The sequence below is a fragment of the Saccopteryx bilineata genome, chromosome 8, assembly GCF_036850765.1.
Source record: "Saccopteryx bilineata isolate mSacBil1 chromosome 8, mSacBil1_pri_phased_curated, whole genome shotgun sequence".
In the NCBI taxonomy this organism is placed as follows: Eukaryota; Metazoa; Chordata; class Mammalia; order Chiroptera; family Emballonuridae; genus Saccopteryx; species Saccopteryx bilineata.
In genome coordinates this window covers 30,658,039-30,673,418 of record NC_089497.1, presented here as the reverse complement: position 1 = coordinate 30,673,418, position 15,380 = coordinate 30,658,039, and the positions used below count along the sequence as shown (strand labels likewise).

General features: G+C 42.4%; 1 protein-coding gene across 1 annotated transcript; it reads right to left on the bottom strand.

Moving 5' to 3' along the window:
• Window positions 1–3,045: 3,045 nt before the first annotated feature.
• Window positions 3,046–14,684, bottom strand: NFKBIZ (NFKB inhibitor zeta). The gene is made up of 12 exons (XM_066241257.1): window positions 14,256–14,684; window positions 11,877–12,016; window positions 11,327–11,357; window positions 11,105–11,208; window positions 10,243–11,021; window positions 9,341–9,446; window positions 8,806–8,952; window positions 8,568–8,631; window positions 8,166–8,335; window positions 7,198–7,308; window positions 6,901–7,068; window positions 3,046–4,738 (listed from the first exon to the last, which is right to left on the bottom strand). The coding sequence occupies exons 1-12, from the start codon at window positions 14,542–14,544 to the stop codon at window positions 4,685–4,687; spliced, it is 2,163 nt and encodes a 720-aa protein (XP_066097354.1). The 5' UTR covers window positions 14,545–14,684; the 3' UTR covers window positions 3,046–4,684.
• Between the last annotated feature and the right edge of the window lie 696 nt (window positions 14,685–15,380).

Here is a 15,380-nt window from a genome sequence, read left to right as displayed (position 1 = left end):
GGTTTACACAGACTCCAAAGGAGAAGTGAGGTCATTGAGAAAATAAAGTAGAACCAGCTGATGAATAAATGTATTTTTAGATTAAATCATAAGTTGCACGTGATAAAGCATTTACCCATTGAAGTATAAAATATACTGAGAATATATGAATTCAAAAGGGAGTCATAAACTTAAATTCAGTTTAAGAAGTATTTACTAAATGTCTACTTTATATCACATACTGTGCTGGGAGCAGGGTCTCAGATGATGATTAAGATGGTGCTTCCCCACGCTAGTCTAGGCCACTAGCAGAAAAACCAAGACCCATCAGTCTGGTTATAACTAGTCAAAAACCTTGTTCTCAGGCTTGATCTCAGTGGGACCCTTGAGAACTTAGCCAGTGGCCGAGCTGAATTTTCCTTGAGGTCATGTTCAATGCAGAATTGATGTTATATCAGAAAATGTACATCAGTGGTACTGTGTTTAAGAAGTTGACTTTTATTAAATAGTATAGGAGTTTGAGGAAATTTTCCACTCCTGATTAAGTAAAAATATGGATAGGATATTAAATATTAATGATTTGATTAACAAAGAAAGCTGGAAGATTTGGTCTCTGACATATCAGGTAATTACTTAGTGAAATATCAAATTAGTCCTAGAGTTAGTCCTTTGCAAAGAGGGACTGCCTTATTTTTTAGAGTACAACCGTGCCCATTTTCATGAATACACCATCAATGTTACTATTAAGTTATATGACTCAGTTCAGAACTATGACATTCATTAGGTCATAAGTACTTAATAACTCTGGCTGGAAACACCACTTCCCCCTAAGACCCAGTGATTCCAACCAGGATTGGCTGACATCCATTCACTCATTTAACCGATATTTATGAACACCTACTATATGCCAGGCACTGTGCTAGGCACTGAGGTTGCAGCAATTGATAGGGGAACTCTTGAGTTAAAATTTTAGCTTTAGTTGTAGTTAATAGGCTAATCTGATGCTTTAAATTTTAGCCTTAACAGATGGGTTTAGGGATTAGCGTGTGTAAATAGTTGTTCTTCCAAAGCAATTAAGCATTTGTCAGGCAGGACACAGGTAGCAAGCAATTAACCATTTGATGTCAAGAGAGGAGTGCACTGCTCAAATGTGTAGAAGATGACCCTGCACCAATATAAACGGCAGTTAACTGCAGAGCAAGGGTTAATTGGAGACAAGAGATCTTGGAGTATGTTAGCCATAAAGAGACATTGGCCAGGGTTACTTGAAGGCGTGTACGCAGGATTCTTGGAGGAATGCCTCGAGAACGAGATGTCCTTTATGATTGATAAGCTCTGAGACTCCGAGTCTTCTTGTGTCTTCGATCATGAAAAGAAACAGTAGACGTGCAGGGTTGGGGATAGAACAGATGGGAAAAAAGGCTTTGTAACTTTCTAGTTTTAACTGCTAAGCTATGGCTTTTGGAACTCAATAAATACGCAGTGGCACAGTTTCTCAGGGCTGATTCCACGTAAGAGTTGCAGCCCTCTGCCCGGTTCTTTAAATCTGGTGTGTCTTTTGCCTCGCGAGACCAAACCGTAAAGAAATTCGTAACACAAATGGATGTTTGAGATGCCCAATCGGTCCCTGACTTTGGAGGCTTAGGAGCAAAAACACCTTTTCTTTGTGTTTCAAACCCCTACCCCACCCCCTTTTTTCTCCTTATAAGAAGGCCGGCCTGAGATAAAATGTCAAGATGGTTTTTGTTGGGGGGGGGGGGGACACCTGCCATCTTCCCAGATGGTTGGCCATTTGAATAAAGTGCCCAGAAAGATTTAGTCTAGTCTCTGCATATTGGATGTGTAGGGACAGGCAGCACAGGACAAATATGACAGTTTCACCGTGAGCAAGTAGTCTCAGCTTCTGTGTGGCTCATTCTTTAAAATAAGTTCCATCAAGTGCCACCCCCATACTCTTAGGCAGATATCGCTTGTCAGCTACAGCACACTCTCCTGCCGAACCCTAGACTGCCTGAGGATCTTTCTCAACATGCTCCTCATGAGAATATCCCTAGTCAAAGCTCTACCACAAGATGAAACTTCTTAGCCATCCAGATGCTAACCGAACTACAGGGAATCACCAGACTCTTCCCCAAATTCTGCCACCTTAGTTTGTCATTTTGTCTTCACCTCCCTCTCCTCCACCACTGTGAACACCCAACTCAACTCTTCCAAACATACAGCTCAACTGCTCTGCCTTGGAGTTCCCCAGTTCTTCCTATTCAGATATAAATTCTTCCTCTCTGGCCTGTTTCTTCCCTTTTTTATGGTATCTAACAAAATGCATGTCACATAAGCTCCACATATGTAGCTAGGATAAAAAATAATATGCCTATTATATCTTTGAAAGCCTAATACTATACATCATATGGCTTTGCACACACACACACACACACACACATACACACAAAATCACGTTTGCTAAGCACTGGTTCAATTATTATGAGAACTTAAAGAGAAAGCATATAAGCTAACTTGGGAAAAAGCTTATTGTATATCTATGTTCAATGGGTATATCATTTTTACTGTCCTGATTATCATGTTGCATTTACAACCCAAATTACTCTTAAGACTGTATTTATATAAAAGAAAATAATTGTATTTATACTGTATAATTACAGATTATATTTATACTGTACAAATAAAATAAGACTGTATTTATATATAAAGAAATGACAGATTGTTAACCTGTGAGTTGTGGACTCCTGATGGCTGTGATGTCTTGGACATTGTATAGGGCACTTGTGTATATATCGATACATATCTTTCCCCAGGGATAGAATTCACCAGTTTCTCAAATGAGGTTATAAGAACTAAACTATGCAGTTAATGACTGAGGCTGACAGAGATTTTGGTGTTTGTTCTCACACGCGAAAATGGCATGTTGGAAAAGGGAAGAACCCCATTTACTGCTTTTTCCAGATTTACATCTCTTAGGTTGATCCTGGTAATCTCCAAATAGTTTTTCCTATGTCCACTGTACCCACAAAATAAAATATGAAAGAATAAAATCATAAAGACTTCAGCTTTTTTAACACATAAACTTTTATTTTTTTAAATTCAATTTTCACATAAACTTTTAAATGATCAAAAATGTCTATTAAATTTCTATATTTTCAGAACCTAGTAAAGCTCTCTGAACTTAGCAGTTTTTCTGACGTTATGTACCTTTAGGGAATGTATTCTCCAAAAATATCCCAATTAAAATGTATTAGCTAAGTTAAAGATATTTAGATTAATAACTAATAGCACTTTTTCAACCTAGATAAATATAAACAAGGGACCAAGAGAAGAAAATGCACATCCTTAAGACAAACAGTATTATTGAATTAATGTTTATTTAAAACTATGCGTGAGTTTTTCCATGAGTGTGGACAGAATGGTTCATATAATAGCCATATTTACAGATACTATAACTAACTTTTGTCCATAAGACATACTAGATCAAACAATGTGATCAATTCAAAGACTTTTTTTTTCTGAACAGTTTAAGTTACAAAGATGATTAGTCGGTTGCTTGTGAAACTTCTCATTTAAAGAACACGGTTTTTACTAAATCAAATTTATACAATGAGTTCGTGTGCAATCACACCCACATACATGCTTGGTGATATGCTCGAGGTAAGCAAAATGATATTAATAGAAATAAGAGCTCTAAAAAATAAAGGATCTTTTTTTCCGAATGGTAGTACAAAACATCATGACGCAATATCATTATTTGACATGAAAACCCAGTAACACGTTTCAATAGTGACTTTTTGCTGTTCCTATAAAGGTAATACAAAATTCTCAGCAGAGCAAGTAACCTATAATAAATTCTAGAAAGGGAGCCATAAAGAGGTGTTCTCTTTAAGAACATGCAATTCCCTATCAATAATGTATCTCATCTCAATGCATAAGAAAAAGCATATTTAAAATTCAAACAGAGCCCTGTCAGCCACTAGAGAAACAACTTTCCCTCCGCTTCCTCTACAGAGAGGGATGCTGGGTGATGGCACAGCTCCTTTAAATGTGTAGAATTCTAAAAAAATAGTGATAATTACTTGTTCTTTTCTACTTTATTGATTTAGTTTTCAAACATGGCCACGTTAATGACCAAATATGTACAAATATTTTAAAAGACAAAAATAACAATTATATACAATTTGAAAAATCAAATTTTAACCATGGTACCTTTCATCTAGCCCAATGTCTAGACACTTTCCAACATCAAAAATAACTATCTGGTTTTGCATTGGGCCAAACGAGGCCTCAGTGGTACACCCAGATTCGTTTTGTTCTTCCAAAGGCTTTCATTTTTCTTTAAAGAATGTTGACAATTGACCTGCTTTTAAACTGGCAATAGCTACGTGAGCAATGCCTTATGCCACATATCAAAGCCTTTTTTCTAAACAAAAGCTACTATTAATTAAAATCAATTTTACCATTCATATTCAATTCAAATGTCTAGATCCCAGATACCTGGGTATGAAATATTAAAATCTGCCAAGAGGAATATTTTTCTTCTTTTCTTTCAATATAACCCACTATATAATAGTGAACTAAATATATTTGTTTCATAGAAACAACTTACATTTGCCAATACAGGGCAAATGGTCTATATACAGATACATGAGGACTGCCTAACTGACAGTGAGTGTTGCCGACGGGCTCCCAGTCAATGGAGCTAATAGGGTGGAGCTCTCTGCTGAATGGACTTGCCCTTCAGGATCCGTCGGATCTGGAATGGAAATGAATAGGATTTGTAAGGTTTCCTTTTATTCGGTCAAAGTCCCATGGTTACTTCACAGTTTCATTCCTTTCTTAGACACGCTACACCACTACTGCAAAGTTGTAAGTATATTAAGAAATAGCAACATCTCAAGATTTAACGTGACTTAAAAAAAAATACTAAAACTTTTTCAAAGCGTATTACCGATCTCCTATAATGAATTTTGAGTGCAAGAACATCTCCACTAGATTATCTGAAGTTGAAAATCTCCAACAGCTTAAATAAAACCTATATTCCTGTCTTAATTTTTACTCATGCTATTTGTGAGAACATTTAACATAAGGCAGCATTTAGGGCATTTAATAATATCTTGCCTATCTTAAAGAGCAGCTTCAGCTAACAAGAACCCAGAACCTACTTTATAAACACACAAATCCTTAATACCTTTCGAGTCAAAATAGCTGTCCTAATATCTAAGAACAAAAATATCTGCACATAATTTTATGGATCACAGGAAAGCCCATAAGCTCATTTAGAGCCTAATGATTGATTTTATATCCCAGTCTGACAAATTTTCTTATCTGTCTTTGAGACCACAGCAGATTAAAAGAAATTAGAAGAAAGAAGATTGGGGTAGAAGATGCAACTGATAGCTGCTAGAAGACACAATGACCACAGTCTGACAACAGAAACAAAGGAAAAGACCCGCCCCCCATACACACAAACACAAAAATACAAAGCAGAACGGAAAGTATTCTGAGAGCATTAAGACTCAAACAGCCCTGCTGCCTGGCCTTATAGATGGACTGGCTGGAGCATCGTCCCAAAGCACAGAGGTTGCCGGTTCAATTGCACAGTCAGGGTACATGCAGGAGCAGATCCATGTTCCTCTCTCTCTCTCCCTCATTCTCTCCCTTTCCCCCTTCTTCTCTCTTCGCTAAAATCAATAAAAAAAAATCTTAAATAATAAAAAAATCAAATAGCTGTCCATGCTCAATAAACCCTGAACATCACTGTATGACTGCATACCACAAACCTGAAGTAAAAGCAAACACTGGGTTTAGGACTCTGCCCTTTACTATTTCCTGATGCTTCCTATCTCTGGAACCTCTGTGAGTCTCCATTTTCTTAGCTAAGCACTTTTACTGCCATGTTTTTCTTTTCTTTTCTTTTTTCTTTTCTTTCCTTCCTTCCCTTTCTTTCTTTCTTTCTTTTTTTTTAAGTGAGAGGAAGGGAGAAAGTGAGGCAGCATCCTGCAAGCACCCCAGCTGGGAACCACCTAGCAACCCCATCTTGGGCTGATGCTCGGAGTACCAAACTATTTTTAGTGCCTGAGGCTGAAATGCTGGGACCAACCAAGCTATCCTCAGCACCAAAGGCCATGCTCAAACAAATCAAACGCTGGCTGTGGGAAAAGGGAGAAAAGGGGGAAAGAAAAGAAAAGAGAAGCAGATGGTTGCTGCTTCTGTGTGCACTGACCAGGAATCGAACCTGGAATGCCAATACACCAGGCTGATGCTCTATCCACTGAGCCACTGCAGTTTCCATAATTACAAAGTAGCATAATACACATAAAAATGTTACAAATTATCAAGAATTTCATTTTAAGTTATAAAGAGCTCCACAAATACGGGTTCCTATAAATTATGGTCATAAGAGGGATGTCAATCAAAGAAACAGTTCAACTGCATTTCATATATTTTGTGATTATCAAAATATGTGGTGATCTATCTATGGCCACAATCACCCTCATTTCCCTCAGGGAAACATTTTTAAAAGATTCAGTTCTTATTATTAAGAAAAGTTCAGTCATATAAAACTGTCCAATTCCCAAAGATAATATATAACCATATGATAAGTAAAGTATAATTTTGTTTAAAGTACAAAACAGTTCTAGATTCTAAACTGCATAAATAACCTTCCTATTTCTTATTTAACGTCAGTCAGTAGATAGAAACAATTGTAAAAGCTGATGTTTAATGAGCAGTTACTATGCACCTGGGACTCTCCTGAACACCCTACAGATACTGACTCATTTAACTCAGGCACACCGATACTGACAGAACCTGCCTAAATAGCAGCAGCTGGCCTCCACCCCGAAAGACCCGATCTCCCTTTATGTTTCAGACCAAGTGCCTGAAAGCACTGCCTGTCCTTCCTGCAACCCTCACCTGTTCTCCCACAGGGCCATCAGGAACCAAATGCACTGGCTGTTCATTCTCCAAGTTCCGCGTGCTCGGGTCTGCCCCCTTCCTCATCAACAAGCGGACGGCATCCAGCTGTGTCAGCCGACACTGCAGGCTGGCGGCAACGTGGAGGGCAGTGTTGCCATTGTAAGCCTGGAGACAGAGAGACAGGATGACACCCGGCAGGAAGTGAGGCTTTTTTTGAAAACAGCTCAAAAGCTTGAAAAGGTAATAAAAAAATGTCGATCTAACTCGTGCGCAGTTGATGCTTTCTAAAAGTACCTTTGCATTCACGAAGGACAGGCAGCTGGGAAGCTCCAAAAAGTGGCGAATGAGTTCCAGATTTGCTTCTTCGGCTGCCAGATGCAGGGCTGTGCGGCCACTTTTACGATCCTTGTTGAAGGCAAGGGGGGAAAAAAAATAAACATCCAGACATGCTTTCCAGTCAATCTCTTCCATGTCTGACTCACCCCCGCAGATTTCCTTTGCACACTCCTCCACAAAGCCTTCCCTAACCCCACACAGACGGAATCTCTCATTCCTACTCCATTCACTATTAATTTGCCTACATGCCTCTTATTACAATCTACCCTGGCATACAGGGTGGCCATAAAATGTAGAAACATGGACGGCACTATAATATAACACAATAAAACATTTAGTACATACTCTCCTGTGTTTCTAGACTTGGTAACCACCCTGTGAACTTATAATTAGTTATATTTCTCGCCTCTTCTACTATACGTAAGGTCCCCAAGGGCCCAATGTAGGTTATGATTTAGACATCCCTCCCAGTTTCCTAACTCAGTGCACTGTACATAGGAAGTACTCAGGTAAATAAACTTCAAATTTGAAGAGAAAAATATACTTTCTAGTTTAAAAAACAGAAGATTAAGACTACATCCCACAATGAGGAAGCAACCCTTACAAAAAGCACTACCCTGATTATCTGCGTATACGGCAGCCAAAATGACAATATCCACTTCAAGCATTTTTTTCCTTTCAAACAAAGACTAATTTATTTCATAGCTAAATGATCTTTTGCATAATAACCCAAAGACTAAAAGCAAATCAAGACAGCAGATAAGATGATCTTTTCAAATCTAAGCTTCTTAACTATCCATACTTTGCTACTCAGCTCCACTACTTTAAAAGGGGCAGGGGGAGTTTTAACCTCTACTTGGGGACAGGTCTTCTTCTATAACTAGTTTTCTCCCCTCTGTCATTTCCAAACTACTCTGTGAATATACCTTAGCTTCCACTGATGCCCCCATTTGAATCAGACACTTAATGGTGTCAACCAGACTCTTATTCTTCAGTAGAAGCTCCTGAACTTCAGGTGAATGGGGCTGTTGATTTCTCTGGAGTTCATGCACCACAGCATTATGGGCCACAACAGCGCAGTGCAGAGGAGTCAGGCCTAGAAAAAAAATAATAGAATAAAGCATGCCATCAAGTCTTTGGAGTGTTCTATCATTACAAACCCTGAGGATGGCCTGACTTGCCCCACACATGGGCTCCTCAAGAACTAGTGAGGCAATCTGAATAATCCCTCCACTGGTTCCATTCTTGATATGAAACTTAATATACCTTTAGAACTAAGGGGCCCTTCTCTAACGATGGCTTTTCACACAATAGTTTCACTTGCTTACCATCGTAGTTAGTTGCCTCAAGATCCACAAACTGATTGCTCATCACTGCGCCCTTCTGAATTGCCTGAAAATTTAAAAACAGGTATCTGTTAGAAAAGACAAGCCACACAAGTATTCTAAACAATGAGTAAGTCAACTCCATATAGATTATTACAACACAATCCCCATCTCACTCCTGATATCCAAGTCCTATCTCTTTGGCCCTGTGGTGATGGAAGCCTGGCGCGCTGCCTCTCACCTGAAGCACCTGGGAGTGGCCCTTCTCAGCACAGACGTGCAGGGGGGTTCTTCCCCAGCAGTCGGTGGTGTTCACCTGCGCCCCAAGGTTCACCAGATCCTGCACAATGAGATGCTGATTGGCCGCCACTGCCACCTGAAAGGCACTCTGTGGACATTCAGAAGAAGAAAAAATTGTTCTTAGACCATATAACACTACCATAACCGGGAATATGAGCCTAAACTAAGACTAAAGGGAAAACCCACATAGAAAAAAGAAATCCTGTTAATAAGCACGAAGACACTGAAACACAAGAAAACGAAAATAAACTTAGGGTATGGATTTATTATACCCACTTAGTCTTTGGTCAAATAACTACAAAGTTCATGTTAACAACTTCAAGGGTGATGGTGGCAAAGAGTCAACATCTCAGAGTTAATATTTGCTCAACTCTCTCGGTCTTGAGCTCTGAAACTCTCTGTAGGGAAACACGAGACTGGCTGGGATTCTCTCCGCAGTGACCACATCTCCGCCACTTCACTGTCAAGGTCCTCACCTGTCCATTGTGCTCTTTAATATCCAGCATGTGAAGGGCGTTCATCTTTCTCGCGAGCACATAGGCGAGCGCCCTTCTGCCTTGAGCAACAGCAATATGGAGGAACCTAAGAGACAGGAAAAGAAAAAGAGGTGAATTACTTCTGCTTCCACTAAGTTCACCTATAAAAATATATTCATTCAGCCTCTGGATCTTGAGATGTTGGGACACTCGAGTAACACATTGCAGAGCAGAAATTGGCTTTCCTGCTAAGTTGATACTACATCTGAGTTGCAACAGCATGAGTTAGGCTATGAGAGATAAGGGAAGGAATGCCAGGCAACATACTGATCACTTTAAACCTGTTATTTCTACGATTCACTGAAAATCCTATGAGGAAGGCATTAATTTAAATGTCAAGAGACTAAAGCACAGAGAACTTAAATAACTGGCCCAAGGCCACGAAGATGTCAGGACAATAAGTATTCAATCTACAAATCAACTTGCAGTTGACCATGACCAACTAATCATGATCTGTTGTGTTGGGGTTTTTTTTGTCTAGAGATGCAATCTATGCTGGTCTTTTGAAGCCAGTTATTTAAAGACTCATATATATTTTTTATTAACTCAGAAGAGGTCCTTTGTTCAACCAGGAAAAAAAAAAGGAAAGGAAAGCTCTTTCTTGAAATATTCTGCTCACAAAAATTAGGGGATATTTTATAGCTTCATATTCATTTTGCAATCTCCCCTAATTTTTGTGAGCAGTATATTACCTATCATTGAACAGCAGTTTCTACCTACACTGGTCCATCTTGATTAGCCAACCGTTTACAAACTTGGTATATCCCAGAGAAATTCTCTGCCACTACATGCAACAAATACGGTTTACCAAATTAGGAACATGAGATAAAAGGGATACTCACGTGTCACCATCTGCATCCTTGGAAAGAAACTGGTCTTGGGAAATATTTGCCAATTTGCCTTCTTCCTGCTCCACTTGCCACTGAAAAAAGGACTTCCCTAACTGCATGGTATTCATTGAATTTCCGAGGAGGCTCTGGAGCGGCAGTGAAGTGCTTACAGGCCCGGAGCCTGCCTCCCTCCCTGCCACAGTCTCACAGGCACTGTGAGGCATCATGCTGAAGTTCTGCAGGTGGCCATCGTTCTGTTGCCGAACAGCGGGGGAAGTCTGAACGGGTACAGCAACATCGTCACACTCCCCGTGACTATTTAGAAAGGATGCAAAACTTTGGTTTGGGCAGAACTGGACTTCTTCGTTATCAAAGATGTTTGGTTCATAGTTGGGGGACTGGGAAGTTCTGGAATAATGACTATATTCCAGACTTGGGTTGTGGGTATAGTGGTAGGGCTGCTGCTGCTGCATGTGCTGGTTCTGTGGAGAATACTGGTACACGGGAGCCTGGTCCATCATGTGCGGGGAGCCGCTGGCTTGGAACGGCTGGAACTTGTGAGGCGGGCTGAAGAGCGGCCCTCCGTGCAAGTCCTGACGCTGCTCCTGGGGAGATCTCTGAGGGGGCACGGGGCTCACCCAGCTAACCTGGACAGTATTCAGGGAAACCGGGCTGCACTCATTCTTGATGTTGATAATGTTCTGCAGCAGATCGGCGCCGCTATCCTGTTTGGGTTCATTATAACGAGCATCTTCCATGCTCTCCACGGGTGTGGGCGTTTGAGGTGGTGTCTGGAAAGACAGAAAAAGGAAATTGCACTCTCCCTTCCAAAACTCTTCCAGGACTATTCAGAGGAAAATAGTGAGATACTTGCCAAAAACTGGGTAAGCAGTGGAGCTGGCCTTTTGCAAGCTGTTCCATCAGACGCAGAGTCGGGTCCTTTCCTCTTCCCACTGTATGACACTGTGCCTGTCAATTCTGCACCCAAAAAGAATACGGAATCCGTGATCATTTTAGTTTGTAAACTGTATCCATAGTCAAGCTAAATTATTTTAGTCTAAAGCCCCACAGTATCATGAATAGAAGTCACTCTTACCTGTGAACTGCTCTCTGTTTACACCTTGTGTCTATAAGGAAGAAAGTGGTCCAATTTAGTAGAACATCTAATGGCTTCCTGCTTCATACACATCAATAAACATTCTTATCTCTCCCACTCTTTCCAGCTCACCATAAACCTTTGATATAGCTATTCTATCAATATTTATTTCCTATCTTAATTTTCACTCTATCTTGTAACTTCCCCCATTTTCTCTTTCACCTTAGTTCAACTACGTCAAGATCAAATAAGGTCGTTTCAGTGTTCCCCTTCTAGTCAAAATGTTCCGTTTCACTTGAACTCCATTTATTTCCTCGCCCCCAGTTTGCCTTCATCTATTCATTCATTAAATTTCTCTTGTGTGCCTACCAAGTGCCTAGCACTGGGCTAACTGATAGGAGTACGGTAGACCACAGGACACATGTGCTCTCTGTGCCATGGACTCTGTGGTCTACAAAAGGCTTCCTGAATAATAAAGCTAGTCAGCAAATAATAATCCAGCAGACTAGCTTTCCTGATCCCCGACCCAAAACAAAAAAATAGGTGCCACCTTAAAATCATCCGTGGCTTGGCCAAAAGCCTTCTGTTTATGACTTCGGATGTGCAGGAGAAGTTCCTTCACCGAGTTCTTCACACGAACACCTTGAAAGGGTCCTCTGTGCTGCCTTCCAACCCCCATATGGGGCTCAACTGTTCAAAGAAAATAAAACAAATCCCATTTAAATCTCTTCACAGATACAAATCTTAGTAACCTCAAAAAACATAGCTGTCTAATGTATAGAGTCCCCAATCACCAGAACGCAAAGCCTTTCCAATTTCACTCTGGTCCATAGCCTACATGTTAGTCCCCAGTCCTACCTAAGGGTTGACACAATGTGATACCTTTCCCGATCAGGCAATATAAAGAATCAGATGTGGTTCTGGAGATCTTCAGAACCAACAGGTAAATCCAAATTAAGCCCCTCTGTCTCTTTGGCCTATTAACCCATGAGACAGTATCACAGATTTGCCACTCTAACCCTCATAGACCTATAATTATTCTTGACTTCTGATAAAGTTTGGAGGAGCAAGGGATAAATGATGAAATTTGTAGTTTTTCAAACCAAAAGCTTTGTGTCCACATAAAAATTTAAGTCTATTACTCCACTCACCTAAGAAAGCACAAAACAAACTTTCTCCAAAGATCTCAATGTACCAAAGCCTAACAGTGTCTTTGGTGTGTTTCTTATTATTTCACTCACTCAGTCAGCTATACCAAGAAATCCGCTTACATCCACTGAGTGCAAACATAGTTCCACACACCCACAGGCAGGACTTCCCCTCAGGGACAGTTTGTGGAATTGCTCAGAGGCCTTCTAAGTAAAAAGGAAATCTGTAATCTCATTTCACAGTTAAACTTTAAAATGCACTTTAAAATGTAGTTTGTGAGTACAACGTTCTACTTCTGACCACTACTGTGTCACGCCTCTTGGGATGAATTGAACACAAAGTAAATAAGCAGAACGTCATGAAATGACTAACTCAGCGACTTCTTAGAGAGTGGAAAAAAGTATGACAATGGGACAAGAAACAATGCATAATTTGAACACATATAACATAAATATAGGAAAGAAACAACTTAATGATGGGGCATATTAAATGTCGAGTTGGTTTCATGTTTAAATTTAGAAATATCTTGTCAGACTCTAACAACATTTCTCTGGAATGGCAGTAGTTAATAATTCAACATCACAAGGAGAAAAATTCATTTTCAGAAATCCCCTATGGTTATGCCACCTGGTTATGCCGCTGTACACCAGGGAACTAGCAAAACAGTTTCAAGCAGATGAAAGCCAAATACGCAAGAAAAGGTTCTAAATACCCACACACATACACACACACAATTTTTGCCTTTGTTGTACATTGAACGTACAGGGTGCACCTTATACAACCTTAGTGGCTTAAATCACTTCTTTAAATGAAAATGGAAAACCACTTTTTAAAGTAAAAGGCAACCAAAACAGCTGTGGCTAGCAGTGGGGATCACCTAAAAGAGAAGGTTCTTTAAATCGTGATTAGATTTTCCAACCATTTGAGATTATCTAGAGTTACGTTAGTCTACCCACAGTGGCATCCTGTTTTGCCCCGAACTGTGTTAGTCGGTTCATTAAAAATAGAAACCAATTCACAACCGAAAAAACGAAACATTGTCTCTCTTTGCTAGGTATGGCTTAACCACTCTAAAGTTCACAGAACAAAATCCTGACCGCAGAAGTTCTGGGCAGACCCGAAACCCCCCAATACCACAAACTAAAGGAATGCATCGAGTTGGTTTTCAGTCCAGCTTTTGCCTTACATCTTGATAATATCGGTTTTCTTTTCTTTAACATAACGTCCTTTTACTTAAAATTTCCACAAATACTTAGGAAGAAATAAGCCATAACTTTCAACACAAGTCCTCACACTATTACGCGCGCGCGCGCGCACGCACACACACACACACACACACACACGTTTCAAGAAAAAAAAAAACCACCTATATCAGATCCAAAACCTCGCCACAGTATGTGAATTATAGCTTAATAAAGCTGCTTTAGAGAAGGAGAGAAGAAGAGAGAATGAGATTCTAATGTGGTTCTTCCCGCCCCCCCCCCCAAAATCGGAGTTCTCTGTCCCACAGGCGTTTCAAGCTGCTGGACCACTCCCGGACTGTACAGACGGTCAAAGGGCATGGAGTTAATATCAAACGCCCGGCACAGGGTAAGACATCCAGTGCTCGCCTAATAAACAAGAACTAGTATGACTATGTGCTGCCACCAGGGAGGCGCAGGGGCCACCTAGCACCTGGTGGAGGTATTCGCATCTGGGCGGCCGGACTCTCCCTTCCCAGCCCCGGTGGGGGACGATGGACTTTGTGCCGCGCCCGCCCCCCGTTCGGGCCGGCGGGTACCTTGCATCCGCTCCGCGCGGGCGCCGCCTCTCGGCCGGGACTCGACCGCCCCGCAGGAGGACACGGACGAAGCGGAGGAAAAGTCGGAGGAGTCGGAGCCCGGCGAGCCCGGCGCCGACGGCCCCGACGCCGCGCAGCTGGCGTCGCAGGCGCCCGGGGCAGCGGCGGGCGGCGACGCGCCGTAGAAATAGGCCATGTTGAGCGGGCTGGTCATGAGACCGCAGTCACTGTCCGCGTCCAGCAGCCCCTCTCCGCCGCGGCTGTCGTCCAGCAGCCTGTCCACGATCATGCTCCCGGGCTTGGCGCTCGGGGACCCCCTGAAACCTGGGCCACCGGGTCGCTGCGCGCGGCTGCCTCTTGGCTGTGGCTGTGGCTGTGGCTGCGGCTGTGGCTGCGGCTGGGACGAGCCCGGGACTACCGGAGGGAGGACGGCACGGGCACGGGCGCGGCCCGAGGCGGCTGGCATATATAACCGGCCTTCGGGGCCAGGGGCGGGGAGAAAGGACCGCCGCGGCGCCGGCCCCCCGCGCCTGGCGGGGCCATTGGCGGCGTCGGCGCCTCCCCCGGCCCCTCCTCCGGATGCGCTCAGTTTCCAGTAAAATGTACAGGATGAGGCAATGTGCCCTCCGCCCTCGCCCCGCCCGTCCGGCTCCGCCTCAACCGACCGGTTGTTTTCTCGCCCTTCACCTGGAAACCCCGACCGAGAGTGGCCTCCCGCCTCCGGGACCCTGACACCCCGCCCGTTCGCGGAGAGAAGCCGGGCCGGCGCCGCCGTCGGCGGCCCGGGCGCCCTGGGGGAGGGCGTGCGGCTGGCGCTCCTAGGCTGCAGAGGGAGGCGGGAAGGCAGCCGGGAACACGTCGGCCAGGTTCCCGCCGAGTAGGAAATCGGGGATGGTGCGCGCCCCGCACCCTTCTGCCCCAGCTTCTCGCCTTCGGATTTAGGACGTCTCTAGAAGGGTTCTTAAAGGCCCATCGCCTCCAGCGCCTCAAAGCAACTTCTCTCTTAATTTAGTAAACTTTTGATGACGTTCCTTTTCAAAGGGTCCCAGACTAAATATAATTTGAAGCCAGTTTTCTGTGTAAAAATTATAATCTGGGCAACAGCTATTTTTTTTTTTTTTTTTT